Below are 17,009 nucleotides of genomic sequence, written 5' to 3' on the forward strand. Positions count from 1 at the left end.
ATCAACATCAAAGGACATGGAAGGACTTTGAAAGTTTGGACTTGTGGTCATGAAGTTGTGTAAGAATGCAACATACATGTTAACATCACATATATGCATATACATGCTACACTGGAATATAATGTAGGAAGATAACTCATGGAATGGGTAAGTATACAACATATGCATAGTTGCAAAACACAAAAGTCACACTGATATAAATTTCTGTGGAAAATTCAAACAGACAAAGATATTTCTTTGAGTTTGCACAGAGATCAAGAACAATGTATATGGATTACATATGTAAATCTGTGTAAATACAACCTATGTACTGAAATAGAATAAGGTAAACTGTAGGGGAAACTATGTACTATGTTATGTACTATGTACTAACAAACTATATTAGAATAATTTATTAATGTTCTAATGACTATAGAGACCATTTAGAAAAATTTGTTCGAAGTCTTATGGAAGTAGGGATAGACATAAAACTACTTAAGTATAGAAGTTAGATTACATTATGATGTTAGGTTAGGAATTGTTACTAATAGAAAATTTTGTTTAGTTGAATTTCTGGACATAAGATAAGACAGTTACATATTCAAAATGCTGTTGAATTTGTTGGAATTGTTTTAAATTGTTTCATGAATTGTTATTATGTCAAAACTATATTTCATCTAAATCCCTATTACCTAAACCATTTTCCTATACCCAAACTTAGCATAGAACTAGATAGACAGAATAGCTAAGAAAAGTTTAGGATTTGTTATTTTGGGAGGGTAAAGGAATATTTGATATAATGCAGGGTTAAGAATTAGATAGTTAAAAATATATCTGAAAGGTAAGTATCAAGACAGAAAGGGAGGAAATGTGGAGAAGAGAGAAATTATAAGAAAATGCATGCAAAGGACAGAAGCTGGAAATGGGTCAGCTGTCAGTCAAATGAAGATTCCATTTGGAATGTGACTGGGAAACAGTTGGAAGCAAGAGCCAACTGCTTGACTGAATTTTGAAGGTCTTTGGACTTGCTGGCTGACCTGAAGGAAGAAGTTGGTTTTATCTCTGGGACTTGGGATAATCAAGTTGGAGGTGACGTGGCTGATTTGAAGGCAGAAGAAGGACAATTGTCCTTATATCTCTCTCTGACTGGCTCTATTTCATGCTAGTGACTGAATTGCCATTTCTCTCAATATCCTCCAACCTAACAGTCATTACAGATAACAGGGAAATCCCACCCCTCTTACCTTATCCTCCATCTTTCCTGTTTTCCCCAATAAACCTTTATTTGAGATAAAGAAGAGAAAAGAGTATTTCCTCTAAAGCATTATAGCTCACCCTGAGTGACATAGAAGGAGACTGAAGAAGAAGGAGAAAGGGGAAACTGAAGGAAAGAAGAGGGGAGGAAGAGAGATATAGAGGGAGAAGGGTAGGCAAAAGAAGATAACTACCTGATCCATTAGTTATCTAGTATCCCTCAGATATACCCTCCAAATAACATCTATTACATCTGCAAACAAGGCGGAGGGTTTGTGGGGAGCAGCTGACAGCTGAACTTCATCCTTATATGAACTGCTTAAAGGAAGAAAGAATACATATACAAAATGTGTGTGTGTGTGTGTGTGTGTGTGTGTGTGTGTGTATTTCACTCTATAGAGAAATAGGAGGGAAAAGGGTGAAGAATTAAAGAAAGAATAGATTAAGAGAATGTCCTAAGCAAAACTAACCCTAAAGATGTACAAAAATATTAATGGCTCTTTTTGAGATGTCAAAGAATGGGAACCTGAGAAGCTGCCCATAAATTGGAGAATGGATAAACAAATTTATATTATATAAATGTGATCATATATTAATGTCTTGTAAGAAATAATGGAAATACTTTTAGAGAAACCTGAGAAAATGTATATGAACTGATACAATGAAGTAAACAGAATAAGAACAATTTTTACAATGTAATCAATATGGTAAAGGCAAACAACTTCTAAAGAATTAGGAACTCTGATCATTGTAATGTCTTTGATCTTTCCCAACAACTGAGTGTTTTCTTTTTCTTTTCTTTTTTTAAACCCTTACCTTTCTGACTTAGAACCAATACTGGGTGTCACTTCCAAGGCAGAAAAGCAATCAGGGCTAGGCAGTTGGGGTCAAGTGACTTACCCAGAGTCACACAACTAGGAAATGTCTGAGGCCAGATTTGAACCCAGGACCTCCCATGTCTAGACCTGGCTCTTTATCCACTGAACCACCCAGCTGTCCCCATCACAGACTTTTCCAATGAGTCCTATCTCTTCTCATTATGTGACCAGAGTATTTAAACTTCACCTTCAGGATTTGGTCTTCCAATGACTAGTCAGAGTTAATTTCTTTAAATATTGACTTATTTGATCTCCTTGCTATCCAAGGAACTCTCAAAAGTCTTCCAGTATCACATTTCAAAGGGATTGATTCTGTGGCACATAGCTTTCCTTATAGCAAAACAAACATTCTAGGAGAAAATTAGGGATTAAAAAGATGGGAGATGAGGAAGGGAAAAAAACTTGAATCTTAAAGGATTACTTTAAATGATTTCTAAGTTCAGTAAAGGCTGAATAAATTATAGCATATTAAAGTAATTGAATATTACTACACCATAACAAAAGATATGATTTCAGTGAATCCTGAGTAGTATGAACTGACATGGAGTGAAGTAAGCAGGACCAGGTGAATAATTTATACAAAGATAATGGCATTATAAAGACAGACAACTTTGAAAGACTTCAGGACTCTGGAAAAGTAATAACCAGTGATATGAAGCTGGTTCCCTGACTCCTAACAGAAATGTTGGACACTGACATATATTTTTGGACATGGCCACTGTGGTTTTCCTTCATTTGATGATGCTTTTTTTATTACAAGTTTTCTTTTTTCTTTTTCTTCTTGGGGCAGTCACAAAGGAGAGAGAAGTTAGCAGTATTGAATCCAGAAAAAGGGGGCTTTTGTAACAGTTTTTTATTTTTATTTTTTAAATTATTTAATTTTTTTGAAACCCTTACCTTCCATCTTAGAATCAACACTGGGTATTGGTTCTAAGGCAGAAGAGTGGTAAGGGCTAGACAATAGGAGTTAAGTGACTTAACCAGGGTCACACAGCTGAGAAGTGTCTGAGGTCAGATTTGAAACCAGGAGCCTCGCTCTCGATCCACTGAGTCACCTAGCTGCCCCTGTAACAGTTTTTTAAATGCATAGATGACAGCAAAAGGAAGTTTAGAAAGACATACAGAGAAGCAGGACAGTTTTGACAGTAAGATGTAGAATATACTATATACTTTTTTTTAAAGCAAGTAGTGTGAAATCAAGATAAGTAGAATTTTCTTTCTATGTATTGTTGTATGTGCGGAAATGCCCTTTTTTTTTTTAAAAAGTACTTAAATTGATAAGTCATTTAAAAAAAATCCTTGACTGTTGTAGTATGGCCTTGTGGGAAGAGACAAGGGAGTCCAAAATTTTCTTGTGAATGGGGTGTGGGGGTGGTAGGAAGGTGTTTGTATGTTTGTCCAGCAGTGGTATAAAGAATGAATTGACTGAGGCAGGAATATCTATTAGGAAACTACTGCAATACTCTGAATGGTGGGAGAGAGTCTATACTAGAGTGATAGCAGTTGGAAGAGAGGGAAGGGGGACAGATGCCAAGGATATGCAAAGAGAGAATTCTAGAAAACTTGGCTACTAATGGGATATAAGTAGTGAGCTTCATTATTTGTTCACATTCATAGTTAACCCCGTAGCTTCTCTTTCTCTCCTTATCCTCATACTAATCAATCACCAGCTATTTAGGAGAAAATTATCCTTGGCTCTCTCCTCTCCTTCTCTTATCCCAATCCTTTTCAACCCTACCCCACTCCAATCCCATTTCAACCCTGCCCACTTTCTTTACCCTCTGGAATTCCTGTTAAAGTGTGAACTACCACTCCTTCATTCTACGATGGCATGGTGTGACATGAGTCAGAATACTCTTTGCTAGGTCTAGTTGATAAATGGTCAAGGGACATGAATAGGCAGTTTTCAGATAAAGAAATAAAAACTATCAATAAACACATGAAAAAATGTTCTAAATCTCTCATAATTAGAGAAATGTAAATCAAAACAACTCTGAGGTACCACCTCACACCTAGAAGATTGACCAATATGACAGTAAAGGAAAGTAATGAATGTTGGAGAGAATGTGGCAAAATTGGGACATTAATGCATTGCTGGTGGAGTTGTGAATTGATCCAACCATTTTGGAGGGCAATTTGGAACTATGCCCAAAGGACACTAAAAGACTGCTTTTTGATCCAGCTATAACACTGCTGGGTTTATACCCCCCAAAAGATAATAAGGAAAAAGACTTGTACAAAAATATTTATAGCCATGCTCTTTATGGTGGCAAAAAAAAATGGAAAATGAGGGGAGGGTCCATTGATTGGGGAATGGCTGAACAAATTGTGGTATCTGTTGGTGATGGAATACTATTATGCTGAAAGGAATGATGAACTGGAGGATTCCATGTGAACTGGAACAACCTCCAGGAATTGATGCAGAGCGAAAGGAGCAAAATCAGGAGAACATTGTACACAGAGACTGATTCATTGTGGCACAATCAAATATACTAGACTTTTCTACTAGTAGCAATGCAATGATGACCCAGGGCAATCCAGAGGAACTTATGAGAAAGAACACTATCCACATCCAGAGAAAGAACTGTGGGAGCAAAAACATAGAAGAAAAACATATGATTGATCATGTGGTTCGATGGGTATATGATTGGGGATTTTGACTAAATGATCACTCTATTGCAAATATTAATAATATGGGAATAGTTTTTGAACAATGATACATGTATAAGCCAATGGAATTGTTTGCCAGCTCCAGGAGGGGCGAAGAAAGAGGGGAAGGAAAAAGCATGAATCATCTAACTATGGGAAAATATTCTTAATTATTTAAAAAAGAATATTCTTTGCTCCCCACTGTAATTTCCAGACTGTCTCTTTACTGCCATCAATCCTTGCATTCTTTTTTTTTTTTTAAACCCTTACCTTCCATCTTGGAGTCAATACTGTGTATTGGCTCCAAGGCAGAAGAGTGGTAAGGGCTAGGCAATGGGGGTCAAGTGACTTGCCCAGGGTCACACAGCTGGGATGTGTCTGAGGCCAGATTTGAACCTAGGACCTCCCGTCTCCAGGCCTGGCTCTCAATCCACTGAGCTACCCAGCTGCCCCCATCCTTGCATTCTTTAAAGTGCACTCAGTCAGAATTTTTCATCCATTCAAAATTATGGAGGCTCTAGAATACCAATTCCTAGATGTTTCTCACTTCATTATTAAGAAACTTAGCATCTAATTCATTCTTTTCCTCTCCTCCTCAACTTCTGCCTTTATCCTAGGAGACTTTACAATTCACAAAGATGCTCCTTCAAATTTTCTAAACTCCCCAATCCCTTACCTTCATTAATGACCTATTCCTTAACATAGGCACACACACAGAGATGATCACACTATATTTCATCATTACCCACAAGTTTTCCACCCTCCTGATTAGAAACATTGATCTTCCTACATTTTGTATTAAAGAAAAAAGATTAATACTGACTACCCATTTCTAACTTAGAGAGTGATATCCAAACCAGCCTAGCACCCCCCCAGCCTTCATGCCCTTAGACATATCCCTACCTCAAAACAATTAGAGATAACATAAGAATCTTGAAATATATATTATATAAAAATACAATTTTATGTTAGCATTTCAGAATAATAAAATAACAATATTTGCTATTCCATTCTTTCCTTGATCTTTCCCTTCAAGAATTTAAAAAGGACACCTTATAATCTGTATCAAAAATCTCTTCTGACTATTGAAAATAATATAGCTAACATTTTAAGATTTGCAAAACTCTTTACAAATATTCACATTTTATTCTCACAGTACCCCTGCTGTTATTCCCATTTTACAGATGAAGAAATTGGCACAGATAGCAGTTAAACGACTTGCTGAGGTTCAACACCTAGTAAGTATCTGAGCTCAAATTTGAACTCAGACCTTTCCTAATTCCAGGTCTAGCACTTTATCCACTAAGCCCTTTGCTGTCTCTTTCAAAAACTTTTCTGAATATTGGAAGAAAATACTTTCCTTTGAATGGAACTGGGACACAATAGAAAATCAAGTCTACAAATTTTGATCAAATGCCTTTGATGACCCTGGGCAAGTTATTAACCCCATTTGCCTGGGTTTCCTCTCCTTTCAAATGAGCTGGAGAAGGAAATGGCAAATCACTCTAGTGAATTTGCCAAGAAAACCCCAAATGGGAACAAGAAGAATTGGACACAACTGAAATGACTCAACAACAACATTTGTTCATAGTGCTGAAGCTACAAGCAAAGGCATAAACTGTTGCCTGCTCTTTAGGAAATCAGTCTACAGAGATAATATACAAATGACTATTGAACAGTTATTGGATGTATCATTCATAATCACAAAAGGAAGACATTAGCAGTAAAGGGGATTGGGAAAGGTCTCTTGGAGAAGCTCTAACTTTAAATGGGATTTGTAGGGAGCCAGGAGGCAGAAATGAAGGGAGAGAGAATTCTTGGCATGAAGGATAGTGATTGAAAATGCCTGGAATCAGAAAGAATAGTAAGGAGACCAGTGTCATAGAAAACATACAGTACATGCTAAGTGGGATGTATGGGGTGTTGAGGGAGGACTAGAACCTCTTGTGTGAGGGCTTACCAAGCCCTTTTCAGGGCTGCTCATCTGCCTTTTATTCAACTCTCACTTGTGGTTCCAAGAAGCTGTAACATACAATGCAACTGCATCCCAGGAAAATCTCTGCAGACAGGCTAAACCAGATTGAGCATAACCAATGGGCCTCAAACCCATTGGTGAGTTAGGGGCATGTGGAGAGGGGGCAGATGAGAATAATTTGTTCCATTGGCCATGAAGGTTGCTAAAGCAAGAGCTATGGAGCACTAAGAGCTTGATCATACACCAAAGATGCCAAGGTCATCTACTGCATTCCAAGCCATCACCAGTCCTTTTGTCTGGACTGGAAGACAGAGTGTGTTGATGATTTTGTGAAAACTCATCCTCACTTAGATTTAATTCACTTGCCAATCAAAACATTTCATTGATCCTCTTCAAAAGGAAGGATAAAAACAAACCTTTTTAGAGGGGAAAGAGGGAAAGCCCAGAAAGGCGTTTAGATCCTTAACCCCCAAATATATATATAGGATTGTCTTCTCTTGCAGATTGTTTCCTTAATCATCTTCTTTCAAATTTTTAGCCTCTCTCTACCTATTGATTCTTTCTTTTCTGCCTTAAAACTTGCCCAAGACTCTCATCCTTAATAAAACCTTTACTGAATCTTATCTTTATATATCTTTCCTATTGGCCTCTACTTCCTCTTCTGTCACTTTTCAACTCTTTACAATATAACTGTGAACCTTAGCATTCAGCTGAAACTGTTCTCTCCAAAATTACAATATTTTAATTTTCTAATTTGATAGTCTTTTTCTCAGTTCTATCTGCTTCTCAGCAGCCTTTCACACTGCTAAACATCAATCTCTTACTGGATGGTCTTCTCTAAATTTTGACATCAATCTCTTCTGATTCTCCTACCTCTTTGGCCATTTCTTCTGTTTTCTTTGTTGATCATCATCCATATAATTTTTCCTAACTCTAAGTGTTCCCCAAATTTCTGCCTTATGCCCCATGGTCTTTTTTCTCTACATCATGGGTTTCTCAGGGCTTCAGTTTTCATCTTAATGCAAATAACTCCCAAATTTCTATATCCAGCCTCAGGCTCACTCTTGAATTTCAGTCCTGCATTAGTTGTTGCCTATTGAATGTTTCAAACTGAATTTTCCCCAAAATATCTCAAACTCAACATGTCCAAAAGTGAACTCATCATTCTTTCTTTCCCTCTTCCTAATGTCCCTATTTTTGTTAAGGCACTAGAAGGCTTCCAGACTCCCAGGTTTTTAACATTATCTTCAATTTCCCATTCTCCCTCACCTCATATATCTAGTCCATTACCAAATCCTACTGTTTCAAAATCTTCAACATCTCTGGCCTCTTCCAGCTTCTCTTCTCTACTTGAATAGCTCCTGCCTTAGTTCAGGCCCTCTCACACTGATTATTTTAATAGCCTCTTAACTAGGTTCCCTACCTCATCTTTCCCCATTCTTGTCTATCCAATACACTTCAGCCAAAGTAACTTTCCTTAAGGGTAAATCTGATCACATAACTTATTCAACTACTGTGGCTCCCTACTGCCTATAGAATAAAATATTAATTCCTCTGTTTAGCTTTTAAAACCTTTTACAAACTGGCTCTAACCTGTCTTTATAGTTTTAATGGATATTACTCTTTCTCCAGCACTCTCCCATCCAAACTCATCTTTCTCTACTTCACGTAAGATATTAATTCTGTTGCCTGTCTATATTTCTTGGTCTTATTCATCTCCCACATGCCTGAAATTCAGTCTGTCCTTATTCATACTTCATAGAGTCCTTATATTGCTTTAAGATACAACTCAGCACCACATTCTTTTTGTGAAAAAAAAAATATTAAAATGAGCATTTCTATATACATTGTGGCACAGGAGAGAATTCTATATAGTACTTCAATTTTCCATTATACAGAGCTTGCTTTTCTTTTAAAGCATATAATAAATTCAGCATGAAACTTTGCTTATTTGTGATTCCTTCTGTTCTCTTCTCAATTTTTAGTCAGGGAGTGGTAATACTATTCCTGTCTTTCACCAAAACAAAACTATTGTGACAAATATGCATAACCAAGCAAAATAAACTCCCACATTGGCTATATCTAAAAATGTATTTCTTTCTGTATTGTGAATCCATCAGTTCTCAGGAGGTGAGGGTAGCATGCTTTCTCATTCGTATTCTAGCATCAGGGTTATTCATTGCATTGATTTTAGTACTTAAGTTTTTTTCAAGTTGTTTCCTTTTTACAGTGTTATTATTTTAGAAACTATTTTCCTGGTTCTGCTCATTTCACTCTGTATCTGTTCATACCCAATAACAGAAATTCTCAGGTTTCTCTAAACCATCCCTTTTGTCATTTTACTACACAAGAATACTCCATTATATTCATATATCAGTTTGTTCAGTTATTTCCCAACTGATGGCCACTTCTTTAATTTCCAGTTCTTTTCAAGCCTTTTACATGAAGCTTTTCCTGATCCTTCCCTAGTTGCCAGTGCATTCCTTCCAAAACCACCTTGTATTTAATTACTTTATATATAATTTGTTTGTATTCACTTTACATTTATGCTGTCCATATTTATGTATGAACTTGTCTTTTTTTTTTTTGCAAGAAGGAATTGTTTCATTTTTTTCACTTGTACCCCCAGCACCTGGAAAAATCCCTTGTACATGGGTATTTATTAAATGTTTATTGTTTGAATGGTTGTGAAGGAACAATAAAGAAGATCCTACCAAATATTGGGACATGGGAAGTGAATACTGGTGCTGTTCCCAGAGATAGTTGGATCACAAAGAATAGGTTTGGAGAGAAAGGTAATGAGCTTGGGACATCTATATGTTGACGACAGAGATAGACAGATAGGTCTCTGAGGAAAGTAAGCAGCTACCTCTAAGGGTCTGGAAAAAGGAAAGCACTTCCTCTGAAGGAGACCCAGTGGTTTGAGAGATAGAAAGAAGACCAGGAGAGTGGAAAAATCTCTGAAGCCCTTGGGAAGAGGGATTTATCTCTTCTTGTCAAAAGATGCAGAGGTCAAATGGAAGAGATTTCGAAAAGATATTTTAACTGAATAATCAATAGATTAGCCTGTGATTTCATTGATATATGTTACCACCAATTAGGATCTTCTTCAACATAAGCATATCTATCCACCAGTCCTGCAGTTTGTAATTTAAGAGATTTGCTGGGGATCCCATCACTTAAAAAAAGGTTTGTTTTTTTTCATTGAGTAGTAGGTACCTAAGCTAAAATACAGAGAGTTAAGAAGAGAATAGATTTTAAAGAAGGGTCTAGAATACTTTGTCCCAAAGTATCTTTTTTTTTTTTTTAAACCCTTACCTTCCATCTTGGAGTCAATACTGTGTATTGGCTCCAAGACAGAAGAGTGGTAAGGGCTAGGCAATGGGGGTCAAGTGACTTGCCCAGGGTCACATAGCTGGGAAGTGGCTGAGACCAGATTTGAACCTAGGACCTCCCATCTCTAGGCCTAACTCTCAATCCACTGAGCTACCCAGCTGCCCCCCAAAGTATCTTTTTTAACAAAGAAAAGAGAGGAAATCTGGAGGGAAGATTGTGTAGAAAAGTCAGAGGAAGGATTTTTCTCCTTCCTTCCCCAATAATTAGGGAGATGATCATTTTTGTAGGGAGAAGGAATGGAGTCAGTGAGTAATAAAAAGAAATTGAAGATGTGGGAGAGGGACCACATGCTACCTAGGTTTGGAGGGAAGAGAGAGGTTTTAGAAGCATAAGCTTTAGCCAGAGGATAGGTATGCTCTTGAGTAAAGAGAGAAGAAAACAGGTAAGGATACTAAACACTTGTCTTCAATTTCTTTAGTGCAGGATCTGCTCCAAATATGGTAGTTTGATATGTGCTTGTAGCTTTGAAAGGGAAGAAAATGTTTGAAACAGCCATTGTGTGGAATGAAATATCACTAGCCAAGAGATACCATCAGCTCAGATAGGAAGAGGGCCATATAATAACTTGTTGTGAACAAATCTGTTCTTTTTCTTGTTCCCTAATGTGTGAAATGGGCATCATCAAAATACATCATCAGAAAATACCAACCTACTTCACAGAGTTGTTGTGACTGTCAAATAGGTTTAAAATGGTTCAAATCTTAGACTTTTCTTGGTTCCCCCCCACCCCTTCCTAACCTCCTCCTTTCTCTTTTCAGGAGTCCCGACCTCTTCATGTTGTATTGGGAAATGAAGCCTGTGACTTGGACTCTATGGTGTCTGCTCTCACTCTGGCCTTCTACTTGGAAAATGTGAGTGTCTAGGGACAGGGTAGAATAGTAGTTTTCCTTTTTCTTGTTTTGTTTTGTTTTTTAACTCTTACCTCCTGTCTTAGAATAAAATACTAAGTATTGGTTCCAAGGCAGAAGAGCCGTAAGGGCTAGGCAATTGGGGTTGTGATTTGCCCATGATCACACAGCTAGGCAGTGTCTGAGGCTAGATTTGAACTCATGACCTCCCATCTCTAGACCTAGCTCTCTATCCACAAAGACATCCAGCTGCCCTAGTAGTCTTTCTGATTCAGCTTTCCACTTAACCTAGGCATTTTGATTCCATTATCCCAGGCTTCTGCTTACTAATAATCCTTTCTTTCCAATACACAGACTTCAAGGTTATCTATCATTTCATTGAATTTTACTTTCTCATTATGTATATGTAGCTCAAAAGAACTATAAGATGCACAGATTTAGAGACATCTCCATCCCAAAAGTTTATTTAGGCTATTTGTGCCTGACCTCAATAGGGGCTTCTGAGCTTGAATTGGTCTGTTCAGCCATAATCAGATGTAGTAGTGCGCATTGCCCATGGCATAATGATATCATTTTAGTCCTCTTCCAGTATGAAGGACAACAACCAGTGTTAAGAGGTGGGTACTTTGAAAGACATAGATAAAGCACGAGAAATGGCTATGACTTAAAATTCACATCATGACTATTGTCCTAGATAGTGAAAAAGTAAGGTCCTAGCCTGAGATTGTCACCCTGATTTTTCTCTGTCTCTCTCTATATATGTTGCCTTGTTGCTAAGAGATGAACTGTCTTTCTCTTCTTTCATCCATTCTTTTTTTAAAGCAGATGTTAAGTTTAATTCAACAAGCATTTATTAAGTGCCTACAATAAATAAGGCATTTCATTAGGTACTAGGGATGCAGATCCAAAAAATAAACAGCTCTAACTTCAATATTATATTCTATAAATAACATCTCTTTTACCACTCTTTAAAACAAACCATAAAACAAGTATTAAAGATGGAATAATAACCAGAAAGTTATCCTTTGTCCAATGAAGTTACGGTCATTTTTTTCTTTTTTTAGGTTAAAGTTGAATATGTTGCCTTTCGGCACCATTTTAGATTCCTTAGCTCAGGGGTCCCCATACTTTTTACACAGGGAGCCAGTTTACTGTCCCTCAGATCGTTGGAGTGCCAGACTTAACCCTAACCCTAAATTCCTGCAGTATACACAGTGCGGAATCCCCTCCCCTAGATCGCCACTCACCATGCTGACATCTTCCATTGACAACAAGGCACCACACAAAGGATTATGTCAATGGAATTAGTATTGTATGTGAGGACACCCTGTTTTGAGGTGCCACCACATACAGTACTCCTCTCACTGACCACCAATGAAAGAGGCATCCCTTCTGGAAGTGCAGTGGGGGCTGGATACATGGCCTCAGGGGGCCACATGTGGCCTGCAGGCTGTAGTTTGGGGACCCCTGCCTTAGCTACTAGTTTTGTTGGCTTTCCCTTTTTCTATAATGGTGTTATTTCTTTTCTTTCCTTTTTTCAGTTACAGGTAAAAACAATTTTTGACAATTGTTTTCTGACATATTGTGATTCAATTCTCTCCCTCAATCCCTCCTTGAGGCAATAAATAAAATAGTTTGATATAGGTTACACCAGTGCTTTCATGCAATATATATTTCCATACTCCTCTTGCCATTATAGAAGACATATATCACATATACAAGAAAAAACTCATGAAGTAAAACAAAATGAAAGTTGGTATGTTTTGATTTACAATCAAATTCCAATAGTTCCTTTTTTGGCTATAAATAACATTTTTTCTATTTTTTTCCATCTTTTTATTATTTTGGAATCTTACTTGCTGATAATGGTTTAGTCCTTCATAGCTGATCATCATAAAATATTTCTATTTCCGTATACATTGTTCTCCTGGTTCTTCTCACTTTACTTTGCATCTTAAAAGTCTTTCCAGGTTTTTCTGAACTTATCTTGTTCATCATTTCTTATGGCATAATAATATTCTATTACAACCATATACTACAATTCAGCCATTCCCCAGTTGATGGACAGTCCCTCAATTTCAAATTCATTGCCACTATAAAAAGAGCTGCTAAAAATATTTTTGTACAAGCAGGTTCTTTTCCCTAATCTTTGGGTCTTGCTGGGTCAAAGGGAATACGTAGTTTTAAGGCCCTTTGGGCATTGTTCCATATTGCTTTCAGAATAGTTGTATCAGTTCACAGTTCTACCAACAGTGTATTAGTGTTCCAATTTTTCCACTACTTCTCCATGTAACCATGAAAATGTGGTTTTGCCAAGACTGTGAATTGCCAAAACTGTAAAGGTTTCAGCCAAAATATAAAGATAATTTTTAGTGTCTTGATTCAAAAATCTAAAATTAAGTGGTGTGAGATTTAAAATGGTTGAGGTCTTAAACTATAGTGGTTAAAATAGTGGAAGATATAAATTGTGATAGATATAAGAGAGGGTGAGTAAGTTTGACTGCAGAAATATGTTTCACTACAGTGTCTTGGGTTTAAAATCAAATATAAGGTGGTTGCCAGGGAAATATTCCCAATTATTCAAATACCCAAGTCAATTGGGTTTTATAGAGATTTTAATTAACAATACAATGAGTAATCAAAGAAAGAGAGAGAGAGTAAAAAAGGAATAAGTATGAAGGGCCTCAAAGCCAATATGGCCTAGACCTGAGTCTTAAAAGAGAAATCAGTCAGTTTTTTATAACTCACCATAAGATCTGTCTAAGTAAGGATTTCTAATGACACCAGGCCAGCAGCATCTCAGCTGCTTTCACCAGCTCCCTCCTCCATCTGAATGTTTCAGATTCAGTCTCCTCAGAATGAGTCTCTCCAATCTGAATGTTTCAGAATGACTCTCTAGCTCTTCCCTGAGCTCTTATTTTTAAGGGCAAAATCTTCTCTGTCACCTCCCCTAAGTCCTTACATCTACCAATCACTGTAGATGTTTCTAAAGGACTGCCCATTTTGAATTCACAGCTGAGTAGTTTTAATTTCTTTAGTAAGTCAGGAAAAAAAAATGCTGCTGTGTCAACAAATTTCATTAGAAAAAAACCTCTGAATAAGTTATCACCCTTTTAGGTTTAAGTAGTTTACAAGTTGCCCCACCTTTATAGGTACTTAGTATCCCATTGTATCAATTCTAAAATAGTCATGACTCAAAGAACTTCTTGTCCCTTCCATAAGCATGGATCAAAGTACTTCCATTGTTCTCAAGGAGCTCTCTGTCCTAAAACAGTCCCAAGTAGGGTGGAGTAGGGATATTCCCAAGGTAAGGAGCCCCCACACTCAAGTAGAGTTCTCACCATCTGCTAGGGAATTTTTTTAAGTAGAAGAGTCCCCAATGGGGGAAACCCCTAACATTCATAAGTCTGAGAAATTTTTAGGTTTACAGTGGTCACCATGGGAAAATTCCCAAATATGAAAATACCCAAGTCAGCTGGATTTTATGGAGATTTTAATTAATACAAATAAAGGAATTAAGGGAAGGAGAGAGAGAGAGTAGCCAAGCAGTAGGAAAGGGCCTAGCCTAGGCCTGAGCCTAAGGGAGAGTGAGTCAGTCTTTATCACTCACCACAAGATCATTTCCTAGCAAGCTTCAGTCCTCACTTCAACTCCGAACTCCAACTTCCAAACTGAACTACCTCCAATCTGAACTGAATTCTCCTTTTAAAGAAATTTTCTCTTATGTCACCTCCCCTAAATTTTCACATCTACCAATCACAGTAGACATTTTTTCCCAGGACTTCCCATTCTTAGTTCTCATCTTCTTTTGTCCTCACCTTCTCTGGTTAGATTAAAACTTCACACCTCTTTTGTTAAGCTTGTCTTTTGTAAGTTGCTTGACCTTTTAGTGACTAATTTAACCTTTATAGGTACTTAACAACCTTTTGTATTAGATCTAAAAATAGACCTAGCTTAAGGTTTTAGCTTCACTATAAGTATGAATTAAGGACTTTTCATTGTTCAATCAGGAATTTTCATTCTTATCTTCCTCTAAGGCACTGTCTGAGTAGGGTGGAGTAATTTTAAAAGTTCTCAATACATTCCTGACCAAGTACCTCCATTGTTAAAAATGGGCAATAGCTTAATTAAATCTTCTGAAGTAGAGTCTGAGTAGTTTTAAGATTCATGTACAAGATTTATCATTTCCCTTTTTTTAATCATTAGCCAATCTGATGTGTGTAGTCTTTTCTCAGAATCATTTAAATTTTAATTTCTCTAATCCGTAGTGATTCAAAGTATTTTTTCATATGATTATGGATAGTTTTAATTTCTTCATCTGAGAACTGCCTGTTCATATCCTTTGACTATTTATCAGCTGGGGAATGCTTTGCATTCTGATAAATTTGATTCAGTTCTTTATATGTTTGAGAAATGAGGCCTTTGTCAGAAATACTTACTCTAAAAATTTTTCCCCAATTTATTTCCTTTCCCATCTTGATTGCATTAGTTTTGTTTGTGTAAAACATTTTTAATCAGATGTAATCAAAGTTATCCATTTTATTTTTCATTATGTTCTCTGTGTCATCATAAATTTTTCCTGTATCCATAATTCTGAGAGGTAAACTTTTCTGTACTCCCCTAATTTGTTTGTGGTATCACCCTTGATTTTTAGATCAAGTATCCATTTTGACTTTATCTTGGTATATAGTGTGAGGTGTTAGTCTATGCCTGGTTTCTACCATACTGTTTTCCAGTTTTCCAAACAGTTTTTGTCAAATACTGAGTTTTCCACTATAATGGTTAAATTGGTGTTTTGACTAAATCAGAGAGTTATTAAAAAGTGGCTGCTAATTATTATCCCTTAAGTCAGGAAAACAGCAGCTTTTAACAATTTTATTTAATTGGAATATTAGTAAAATGAGGGAAATGTGGAAGGGAAAGAGGTAAAGAGACTGCCTAACCTACCCTAAATGCTGATCTGGTGAAATGAAGCTTGCTCCCTGACAGATTCCACGCAATTAGCCTGGCACCACCCAGGGGGGCAGTGCCTATGATATATAAATGGAAATTTTCTGCTTTGGGACTATATTCTCCAGAATTCCTTTTGTATCTTCCAGCATCCCTTTTCCTGTGGCCTCAAGCTTGAGTCTTGTGTGATTGTTTATAATTTTCTTGGGCTCCGCCCTTTAGCTCTTTCTTGAGATTGCAGTTTAGTTAGGTTTTAACTCTAGCTTTTTATTTCAAGTTGTTATTAATAAATCTTAGAAATACAATACTTGAGTTATTGTGTATTAATTTTAATTCTGACAATTTGGCAACCACTTACGAAAACTAATTCTCAAATTTTTTAGTCAGATAACTTTTTCAATAACAATAGTAAGTTTTCCCAGTCTCTGCTAATCACAAGATTCTGGGCTAGGTCTCCCTGAGCTCTCCCAGCCCTGCCTGTGCTATTGCCACTATTATTGCCCACCCACTTTCCTTTGAGTAGCTTTTCCAGGAGCTCTTGGCCAGAAGGGATAAACTGCTTCTCAGACCCATCTACTTGCACTCCTAAGACTGCTAGCAGCCCCACCCATCCTGCAGTCTGAGCCTACCTGCAACCAGACACCCCTGCCATGAGCCTCTGCTGTGTCTTTTCAACACATAACCTGGGAAATTCTTAAGGATTGGGTGAAGTATAAATCCTGGGTTTCCAAGCTGTCCTAGCCATTTTTCAGCACAGGAGAAGAAAAACCACGCTATTTAGCTGTGTCCCCCCCACCCCTTTCTAGTTTTCAAGCAGATTTTTTTTAAAAGAGCTGACTCTGGGCTCCTGGTTTAGAAGGCTGTTACTGGAGGTTTTTTCACTGGGAAGGCACATAGCCAAAAAGCAGTGGATTTGAAGTCAGAGTTTGGGTTTTTTTTTTTTTAAGCCAGTCATTCATATGCAAATACACTATTGTTCTCCCCAAAGTTTTGCCTTTTTGTTTACTCTGTAAATAAAATCCATTCAACCATTTTGGGGGGGGTGGGGGTTTGAGGGATAATGCTATTAGGAAGCATGCT

At 37.1% G+C, this 17,009-nt stretch overlaps 1 protein-coding gene across 3 annotated transcripts in view; it reads left to right on the forward strand.

Moving 5' to 3' along the window:
• The window catches only part of PRUNE1 (prune exopolyphosphatase 1), a 67,228-nt gene that overhangs the window by 27,742 nt on the left and 22,477 nt on the right, over nucleotides 1-17,009 (forward strand). Inside the window, exons 2-3 of one of the 3 annotated variants that reach the window (XM_007485403.3) lie at nucleotides 5,917-5,998; nucleotides 10,890-10,982. In XM_007485403.3, the coding sequence (XP_007485465.2) occupies nucleotides 5,945-5,998; nucleotides 10,890-10,982 (147 nt within the window). In that variant the 5' untranslated portion in view covers nucleotides 5,917-5,944. The remainder of the gene's footprint in view (nucleotides 1-5,916; nucleotides 5,999-10,889; nucleotides 10,983-17,009) is intronic. The other 2 variants (XM_007485401.3, XM_007485404.3) reach the window with 2 other exon arrangements.

This window comes from Monodelphis domestica, chromosome 2 (assembly GCF_027887165.1).
Source record: "Monodelphis domestica isolate mMonDom1 chromosome 2, mMonDom1.pri, whole genome shotgun sequence".
Classification (NCBI taxonomy): domain Eukaryota; kingdom Metazoa; phylum Chordata; class Mammalia; order Didelphimorphia; family Didelphidae; genus Monodelphis; species Monodelphis domestica.